Consider the following 10828-nt stretch of genomic DNA (forward strand, 5'->3'; position numbering starts at 1 on the left):
TTTCATCAATGCTGTTGTTTGTTTTAAAGAAGTCAGTGCTGCTGTGTATTGCTCACATCTCTGATCTGGGCTGATTTTTTTCCAGCAATTGATTTGCTCCTGCTGGAGAGGGTGGGGTGGGACAAAGCACCCAGAAGCATCTCAGTTATTCAGCATGCGTTGGCAGGGCACGTCTCCTTCCTCAGCTGGGAGGAGACCTCTGCCACCCACCTCTGGCTGCAGGAGCCTACAGACGTCAATGTTCTGTTATTCTGAAGATGGTAGTCTCATAGCAGAGACTGTGCTTGTGCATGGTGCTCCTTCTTCTCCTTGGGGAGGGGGCAGAGTATATTCCAACATTTAGTTGGGGAAGATACAGTTCTTTGGGCTTGTAATCCAAAATACCTTATTTAAATGCAGTTTCCCGCTGAAGCTCACCTGATCACCACCATCAAATGAACCTGCAGCAATAGCTGCTCACCATGGACAGGACAGCTGAAGCAGGGCATCAAACAAGGACATGTCAGTTGGCATGTTCCCTGTCCTGGTAGCTGAGAACACCGAAGCATCTCAGTGAAAGGATGGTGTGCCCTCCGGGTGCTTACAAACTTGGTAATGCCATGGAGCTGTGGGCTCTTTGCAGCAGGTCCTCAGTAGAGGATGAGTCACAGTTGGTACCACAGCTCCTTGGCTTTTTGGTTTTTGGGACTTTTCTACCCCCACCCCTGCTTGCAGTAGAAGAATGGCTTTATTAGAGTGACTGTTCTGAATCCCTCAAGGGTTTACATTTTGAACTTGTAGGAAATATAAAGAAAAATGTGAAAAGCCCTATCTACCACTAACTACCAATCAAAATTATAAATTTTACTATACTTAGGCCCATACATACTATTGTCTCTGCTCTGTTTAATACTTCATTTTAAAAAACTGCCAACAATTTTTAGCTCCCAAATCTTACAGTAATTTCTTGATTAAAAATAGGTGAATCCTCTCTTTCTGCCTGCAGTTCACTGGCAGCAAGCATGCCTGCTCTTCACCATAGCCCTGAAAAACTAGGTCCATTGAGTAGCAGCCTTCATCAGCATTTCCAGACTGTTTTTGCCTACACAGTTTACACAGCTCAGGAGAGTGTCACGTTGGTGAGGCTGTATTCTCTGCTAGCATTGGCCTTTGCCCTTCCTCTTGCCTGGATGAAGGGAGGTCCTCTCCAGCCTGGGTGATGCTGTAGCACAGGGCTGTACTGTAAAAGTTCACGTTGTGCAGATCTAGTGAAGTAAGTGGGAATTTTGCATACAGCAGTTTTGGAACACAGATCCCATTCCAAAAATAAACAATTACAAATACAGGACAGTTTTCCAGGGCTTTGGTTTTGCATATGATGACCCTCTACCTGTGTCCTACTGGTGTGCTGTTCCTTACAAATTATTTTGACCCATCTTATAATGAATAGATGCTTTACAGCAGTGCTATGAGCTCTGGTGTGGGCAGACTGTGAATGCTATAAGCGAATTGGAAACTGAACATAAATTCTGGGAAATTATTGCAACATCATGTCAAATTTTTGCACTGTGTGACTTCATATGACAAGAAGATGTTGGTAATGGAAAGTAGATTACAGTAGGGATACACGGTGTTTTTGAGTGTGGCATGCATACAGCTTCCCATGTAACTTCTCAGTCATGGTTACATTCAAAATGCTGACTTTTTTGTAGAAATTAGGGTCTTCGTGAGAACTGCTCAGAGCTAAACGTTGGCAATAGAGTAGAAGTATTAACAATAATCCAAAATCGCTGTTATCTGTGATTTTATTTAAAAAACCCAATCAAACAAAAAACTTCTGCCACCAATTTTTGATCGTGCAGTGGAAATGCTGACTGGATTCAGAACACACTGCATGTTCCGGTTTTATTTTATTTTGGTTCAGAAATCTTACCCCTTGATCACAGAAGTACCACCTAAAATTCCTCATGCTCTTACCATGCCTAGGTAACTTCTTAGTAGCTGATGCTGTTCTCATCTCCCATTCTCCAAGTGTTAAATCCTCCATCCTGAGGGAATCCTGGAGAAGAGTATTTGGGTAAAGAGACAAGCAGCAAAACTCATAGCTATGAAGTACCCCATTCTTGTAATGCTGTTTCTTCCACTACACTAGGATATTGAGCACTTTTAGTTTGGGAAGGTTCCTTGCTCTTTATCTGTGATATTTTCCTCAGTCAGTGACTTCGCTATTGCCACTCCCAGAGAGGGAGAGCTCTCCTCCTAACCTTTTCTTCTGAGCTCTGCCACTCGGTTGTTTAGGATTTGATGTCTTTGTTTAGCATTAATGGTTTTGAATCATGGAATTAATGTTGGGGTTTGAATCAACTTAAAGGAAGTAAAGCTGTAGCAGCTAGGAAATGTGATATGGCTTTGCTTTATTAATTTCTTAGACCTGTCACAGTAAAAAACAATACCGAAAGCCCTGCTGAATGATGTTGGATGCTTCACTGCACCAGCAGTACTTCTGATGCTTTGACTTATGTGGCTCTTGGAAAAAAAAAAAAAAGCTACCTTTGATATTCTAGAGAATATAGTAATTTAGATAGCCAGATTTTGTTAGCTTCCTTGATGTTTACCAGGAAAAGAACCAGACATTTAAAAACTTTGATGTCTTTCAGTTCTTATTACACTACTGATAGATGCTGGCTTTGCAGTTTCTACGAAGTCTAATCTCACACTGAAGCAAGTATTTTTACTTTAAAAGAGAGACACAAAAAATGGGGTTTATTTTTTATTTATTTTGTGTTTTTTCATGCTTTTCAGTTGTGTATTATACTTTTTATTAAACTCTTAGTAACACATTATAATATGGAAAAAAATAGCATGTTTAACATTTTACAGTGTTGAACAATAAAATTATGTGGTCCATGGCATGAAATTATGCAAGGCAGAACTTTGAATGGTACAAAATTTATTTGTAAATGCTCTTTGAGAAGTATTTTGCAGGACTATTTATTTCATGTTCTAACAATATAATCTGTATAAAGCTGCCTCTAAGCTTTGTAGTCTTCATTATACGTTACAGGTTTTTGCCTGTCGTGCTGGGAGTGGAAAAGACCATCCCCTGTGATACCTGGGTTTCACTTATTGTGGCGTTTGGGGATGTAGTTTGTTGTCTCTGGGGACAGAGCAGCCTTGCTCAACTCATTAATGATAACAGAAAGGCAAAGCAAGGAAAGGAGAGTGATTTGACCGAAATCCAGAGTGAGAGGGAGGTTGTGACCAAGCGACAAGAGTTAGCTGTCACTTCTTGTTCAAGCGCTAAGTAGGGCATTAAATGAGACTTGCAGGCAGCAGGTTCAGGACCAACAAATGCAACTACCTTCTCAGCAGTTAGGCTGTGGAAAGGCTTGTCACAGGATGTTGTGGATGTGATGTACAGGTTTACATGGATTCAGTGGTGATTCAATAGTTGCTATAGGATTCATAAATACAGAAACATGATCTTTAGTTGAGTGAATATTAAGGTTTGATCCTGGAATCACAGGGTTACGAGGGGAATTGGATGACTGTAATGCAGCCTGTGGTTTTAGACAATAAAAGCTTTGACAGAGTTTAATTGATGAAAATCATTGTATAAGTAATTTGTCTTTTCTTCACTTGACCAGATTGGATGATACTACAGATGACATGAACAAAGTCAAGACAACACCTGAACTGATGAGAAACAGCATTGCCTTCTGCGAACATTAGCCTCCTAGTTCCTGGAAATCCTAAGTGCAACTTTACAACCAAAAGAGACCCTCATGTTATGTGATCACTGAGCAGAGTTTGCAAGAATGGAAAAGCAAAGGACCCCACTAGCTGTATCACATAAATAAAAATTTCCAAGATTCAGCCAAATCGAAAAATTATTCCAGCCATGGGAGAAAATGCAAGTTTTTGGGAAAGTTTGATATATGCACATCCTACCTGTACTACCTGGAAGCAAGAGGCAGAGGGATCTATCTACCACCTGGCCAGTATTCTCTTTGTTGTGGGCTTCATGGGTGGAAGTGGATTCTTTGGGCTTCTCTATGTCTTCAGCTTGCTCGGATTGGGCTTTCTCTGCTCTTCTGTTTGGGCTTGGCTGGATGTCTGTGCTGCTGATATATTTTCCTGGAATTTTATACTGTTTGCTATATGCTTTGTCCAATTCATTTACGTTACCTACCAAGTTCGGAGTGTTTCCTTTGACAGAGAATTCCAGGAACTCTACAGCTCTCTCTTCCAGCCTCTGGGAATTTCCTTGACTGTGTACAGGAAGATCGTCTTGTGCTGTGATGCAGAAGTGGTTACCCTGGAGAAGGAACACTGTTATGCCATGCAGGGCAAAACACCTATTGATAAACTGTCCTTGCTTGTGTCAGGCAGGTTTGTATTGGTTTGTTCAGACTTACTGTAAATATCTTTATTTTTCTTTTCTTCTTGAAAATGAACTCAAAAAAAAAAAAGCCTTATTTGTGTATTGTTTTTCATTTTCCAGTACCATAGATTAAATATTAATGCCAGTAATATAAATATTAATTAGCTAAATACACATGTCTAGGACAGCACTAGCAGGAAAGCACTAAGCACAAAATCTGTAATAGCATAAGTAAAAGAATTAAAGTCATTCTTTTCCAGACCATTGTATCATAGCACTTAATAGGTTAGGCAGATAAAGGGAACAAATGTGTGCTTCAGTCTTCAGGCTATGGTTTGGTATCTGTCTACTGCCTAGCTGATTAACATAGCTTCTTTCTTATTTTTCTTTGCTAGTATAACCTGAAACAGGACTAAAAGGTAGTTATGCAACTGAATATACAGAGATAAACTCTGTTTAATAGAGATCTTGTCTTTGATATGGATTGTATTTGGTTTCTTTCTAGGGGGTGGGAGAAGAGAGGGAGTAAGGGAGAGGAGATCATCTAGAAGAGCCCTTCCATTACGAGGGGACATAGTCAAGCCCTGTCAAGATTTGTAGAACTGAGTTTACAGTTACTGTATACTGTGGCCCTTAGTTAGATCCTGAGGCAATAAATCCACCTGCTTGTACTCCCTGCTTACTGGAGAGCCTTCTGGCAACCTTGCTGATGCTTTCCGGGAGGGAAATACTGGCTTTTGTAATGTATACAAAGTGGTATACACTACCGGAGCACCACAAGAGTAGATGAGATACCCAGAGATGCTGGCTATGATATGATATGTCTTTGATAGGACACTTTGTAGGTGCATTTTGACAACCTGCTGCATGGACGGATGGGATTTGTAGGCAGTTTGGAACTCAGCTGATTTAGGACTAGTTGCAATGAACAATATGGATTTTAGTTTATTGTCCCTAGTGACACACTGGTTCAGAGAATTCTTGGGAGATGTCTAGAAAGTACCACGTGGAGGTTGCTTTTGGTCATACTCATACTGAAGGAGAGGTGTCTATCCCTCTGCATGCCCAGCCAGTTAGTAATCATGCAGGGAGTTCCTGCTCCCTTCCTTGGTGCAGTATAGGGCTTCTGCTTCTGATTTTGTAAGAAGCGTTAATCTCTGTGCAGAGCAGATATAAAAAGGGGACTCCTCCAGCTTGCTTTTTTCCTTTTAGCTCGTGAGGTTCAAACATACCTTTCCTGCTTGTGTGCCTTCAAGTTTAAATATGATTGTAAAAGTAGAAAGAAATTTTTTCTTTGGCATCTGCAGAACACCACAGCATTCACACAGCGATCCCACACCTTTGTGCTGTTCTCCCAGCTCCAGAGACTGTCCTGTGGCCACGTAATTCCTGTTAAACATTGAGAGAGCCCAACCTAACACATGGCATGAGAACTCCTGCTTCCCACTCCCTGCTTTTGCCATTTTATTCCTTCTAAAATGCATATTTGCCAAACCTACAAGTATATGCCATGGCTTTCAAGTGAAGGAGGCGAACAGTGTTATTGGTCTTTCACCTCTCCAGTGGCTTTTTCATGACAAAGCTTGCATGTCACTGCATGGACCTGCCCCAGAGAGGATAATATGACTTGAATAAGGTCTGGAAAGATTTCCATTTCAGTCGCATGATTGTCTTGTATTCTCTTGCAGCTGGCCTGAGCAAGTTGTGTTCAAAAATATAATTAGGGTACTGTTGGCCAGTGATTGCTTTTCCATGCTCTCAAAGCTATATTTAAACTCCTCAAATAGTAGAAATAACACATTTTTGTTACAGTGGTTGCTGCTGTACAGGTAGTACTAACAAATTAACATGTCTTGTCTTGGTAGGATCAGAGTGACGGTTGACGGGGAGTTTCTGCATTACATTTTTCCTCTTCAATTTCTGGATTCTCCGGAATGGGATTCACTGAGGCCCACAGAAGAGGGAATTTTCCAGGTAAAAGCAGAAGGGGTTTTTGAATACTGCAGAAAGCTGTTCACATGCTGATTTGTAAACTTCATTTAGTTGTGGGTTTTGTTTGTGAAATTACAAAAATAGGTGTTCTGGGGAGGGAAGTCCTCTTTACCCAATGGCAGGTTACACTGTATCTTCTTTCTATTTACATTTTGTCCTTACAACAAACTGAGTTTTTCCTAAAGCTAATCTGGGAGGCAGACTCTGTTTGCAGTCTTTGGCTGTGCTAGAAGCCGGGTTGGCAGGAGCTGGTTGGGTGCAGGTGCTGAGAAGACTTCGCTCTGGGAGGTGAGGCGGAGAGCAGGGCCGGGAAGAGGCGTGCCTGTGGTACAGCTCCCCCGCCGCTGCCCCCTGTCATCTGCGGCCCTCCCACTGCTGTCACTTGACTGACATGACAGCCTCTGCTATGTGGGATCGGCTGTCTCCTGGCACGAGGGCAAATAGCATTTGTTGAGAGCTTTCTTTAGACCTGCCTTTCCAGCTGGGGCTGCCCAGAGCAAAGCAGGGCGCGGGGCCGAGGCCAGGGCACGCCGTCGGCCTGCGTCCTGGCTGGGGCTGCCCCTCAGTGCGGGGGAGGTATCCTTTCACTGAGGCCGACAAGATACAGCCTTTTGGTCCCTTCCCAGTCACCCTTCTCGCTTCTTTGTGGCATACCATAGGCCTCACAGAGTGCTCTGGCTGGATTAAATGGCTCTGTGCAGTAGGTGCAAAGACGCGAGGTGTACGTGATGGACAGGCCTGCGTGCCTGCTGGGGGGGTGCTGTCTGAGCAAGGGCACAATATCTCTGCCGTGTAGCCTGGCTAATTTTAATTTTCTGTTCTATAGGTAACGCTTACGGCAGAGACAGATTGTCGGTACGTGGCCTGGAGGAGAAAGAAGCTGTATCTGCTGTTTGCTAAACACCGTTTCATCTCCCGCCTGTTCTCAATTTTAATTGGGAGCGACATTGCCGAGAAACTGTATGCCTTGAATGACAGAGTGCACGTGGGGAAGGGCTTTAGGTATGACATTCGGTTACCGAACTTCTACCACGTCTCGTTGCCAGAGACCCCTCCGGTGCAGCCCTCACACCACCTACAGAGAGCGTCCCCCCGGCGCAAGCCCACGGGGGTTACAAACTGCGGCTCCTTCAGCACACAGTCCTAGGAGGGAAAACTCTGCTGCAGCCCTTTCCCAAAGTGGTGAAGGGAAACGCAAAGTGGTGAAGCAGAAGAGCAGAAAGATGAAGCAGAATGAGTCAAGCCAAATTTGACTGACAAGTGCCATTTACTTTCATTTGGAGTAGCTTGAATTCTTCCTCTCTCTAGAGCCAGCAGGTTGGCTTCTGCATTTTGACTGTGCAATATGTTTTAGTTCTGTTGATTGTTTTGTTAATCTTCATCTCCTTACTTTTGGAGGAAAACAACTCATAACAAGCTGAAGTTTTATTGTAATTGTGGTGGCCTCTGTGTTGCATTTTTTAAAAAACCAAAACCACAGCATTTGTAATTGTACTTCCTCAAAATTATTTGCCCTAATGAAGTATAGTCCGTATAGTCAATGAAAACAAGTAAGTTGTCTTCAAAATAGAGCAACTTGCTTGTAACATTCATATTTATGCTATGTGAACATTGTCTCAACATGAAGAATATTGCAGAAAAAGACAAAGACAACAATTGTGTTGGTTTTGCACAGCAAGAAACAAAAGAAAACAACAAATTCTGTACCATGGTTTCTCTCTGGATGTCCTAAAGAGGTATTATGTGAAAACAAACATAAATTTAATTGCTGTCATTAGAAAAGTAAAGCAGTTGTAACTGCTGCAAATATAGCTTAGGAAAATTATTGTGTAGTGTTTCTGATAAAATGTGATGCTATAGGACCTAGGCTTCCACAGTGTCGGTGCCATTCGTGACATGTACAATAAATGCTGTTAACTGATCAACTTCCAAACCACTGGAGTTTGTTCTACAATATCATTTTTAACCAGTTTTGTCAGGAAGAAACTAAGAAACAGCAGCAGCAAGAAATACAATTTTTAACCGAAACATTCCTGTTTAGCTTCCAGAGTCATTTCTCTGTGCCTATGAAATTCTTGATTTAGAAGGGGTTCTCTCCCTAATTCTGTGGTGTTTTAATTGCGTAATGGAGTACCTGCTCACGCTTCAAGTAGGAGAATGCTGGTTTTTAACCTCGATGTCACTGTGCCTTTGGGGAGAAGTGCCTGAATGTCTTTGCTAACTCACCTTCCTGCTGCTATGCTTGATGCCTGGCAGTAATCAAAAAATAAGAAGCATTACTATTTTATGAGACTGTATTGCTACTTGATAGATCTGGAGGTAGATCACATTTTTAATATTTTAAAATTGCTGGGCTGTTTGATAGGACAGCTGTTGTGTGTTTATGTATGTGCAGGTATACATATGAGTTTAGATCTTGTGAGTTGTTGCTGGAGGACTTATAATAATGATACAATTGCATCCTTGAATGATAATCATGCTGTATATATAAGAAAGCTATTATAAGTGATATGAAACACTATCTGCTTGAAGGCCCTTCAGTGTAGAACAGGTAACATGGTAAGAGTTTTGCTTTTAGCTTTATGTCCCTTTCTCAAAGGGGAAAATCTGCCAAACATAAGTACCATAGCATGCAATGTGATAATCCCCAAGTCCTGCTAATAAGCCTTCCATGCAATGTATTCTGTGTGCATTACTTACTGTGTGAAGTCCCTGAGTCACAAAGCTACTTTGTCTTGATCAAAAGAGTATTGAAAAAATGCAAACAGTTCGTTGACAGCTATTAAAGACCAGAAAATAACTAAGGCACAAAGTGCCAGAGGCTGGCAATGTGTAGTAAGGGTGTACAGCTGTGTATGCCCTCTTCCTATACTTTTCACAGTTAAGGGACAGCATAGCAGGTTACCTGACCCCTTGGCATGACTGAGCACAGGCATTCTCATGTACCTTCAGCACTGTGATTAGTATCGTGTCTATTTGTCAGTGGTGCCCAGTGCCTCAGGTGGGTAAAAAGTGTGTCTCATCTCTCATGGATGTTGTCACTTAGGCTGCGCCTTGCGACTCCTGCTCCACTTCACCCAGCCGAGCTGCTCTGAAAGCTTTATGCTGAAATAACAAGAATTTATAAATTTCTCATGCTGTAACATGTGTTGGACCAATATGAAGTTTATACTTAAAGTTTTATGTGTTAACAACCTACAGACATAAAAAGATTATAGTCTAGAAACATAAAAGAAATGTTATTCTAGACTTAGGCATAATATAAATAATCAATTAATGCTCTCCTCAGTTTTCTTCAATATATGGGCTTGTACCATATATTAAAAAAAACTTGCCTTAACTTAAATAGGGTCAGCATTTAATAAACTAGTGTGATCATCTTCACCTTCAGAATAAGACCAAGGAGTCTTGCCTACCCAATTTCCATATCAAGCTTATATATTCTATTCAAAGTATAGCATGCTGCTTAGAAAGGTACTTGCTCTGGAGTGATGGGTGCTTCATTGCATACTTCAGTAATTTTTTTCTTCTTTGTGACTGATGCATGCCTTGGTTTCATCCTGGTTTCCAACCACAATCCTCTGTGATGCTTTTCTCTGCTGGAATCAGTTGCTGTCAGAAATCTCTACTAGGACATCTCTGAGTCAATATCTGAACATACTCTTAGCTAATCTTGTTTAGCTTTTGCTACTGTGCTTTTTGGGCTTTGAGTCACCTTTTAAAAATTGTTTCCAGTTTTCCAGCATCTGTTTGAGTCATGACCAGCAGAACATTTCAGCTGTAGAATTCAGGGAATATATATCTACAATAATATAAGTGCACACAAAAGGACTGGAAGTGAGAGACCAAGCCATGTCCACCCCTGGTTTTTTTAATCTTGACAGCACTTCTAAAATGTATGGTAAAATACGCTCTGGTATGTGACTCATAAACCAATGTTTTGGGAGTGCTGTATAATCTGTGTAGGTAAAGACGTACTCAGACTGATGTCAGTGAAATAATGCAAGCTTTTGTGATATATACACCCATTCATTAGAGAGCTCAGGTTGTTCAGCCTGGAGAGGAGGCTCCAGGGGGATGTTATAGTGGCCCTTCAATACTTAAAGGGGGCTTATAAGAAAGATGGGGACAGACTTTTTAGTAGGGTTTGCTGCGATAGGACAAGGGTAATGTTTTCAAACTAAAAGAGGGTAGATTCAAACCAGATATAAGGAAGAAATTTTTTATGATGAGGGTGGTGAAACACTGGAACAGGTTGCCCAGAGAGCTTGTGGATGCCCCATCCCTGGAAGCATTCAAGGTCAGGTTGAACAGGGCTCTGAGCAACCTGATCTAGTTTGAAGATGTCCTTCGTCATTGGAGGGGGGGTTGTACTAGATGACTTCAAAGGTCCCTTCCAACGCAAACCATTCTATGATTCTATGATTATTTATAGGTTAGTAAATGTTTTGAGCTAGATGAAGCTCTGACTTG

At 41.6% G+C, this 10828-nt stretch overlaps 1 protein-coding gene across 1 annotated transcript; it reads left to right on the plus strand.

The window, feature by feature from the left end:
* The first annotated feature begins 3880 nt into the window (after window positions 1–3880).
* Window positions 3881–7502, plus strand: POPDC3 (popeye domain containing 3). The gene is made up of 3 exons (XM_010080445.1): window positions 3881–4371; window positions 6229–6337; window positions 7182–7502. Exons 1-3 carry the CDS (start codon window positions 3881–3883, stop codon window positions 7500–7502), a joined length of 921 nt encoding a protein of 306 aa, XP_010078747.1.
* Window positions 7503–10828: the final 3326 nt, after the last annotated feature.

This window comes from Pterocles gutturalis, unplaced genomic scaffold (genome assembly GCF_000699245.1).
Source record: "Pterocles gutturalis isolate BGI_N339 unplaced genomic scaffold, ASM69924v1 scaffold17704, whole genome shotgun sequence".
NCBI classification, from domain to species: Eukaryota; Metazoa; Chordata; class Aves; order Pterocliformes; family Pteroclidae; genus Pterocles; species Pterocles gutturalis.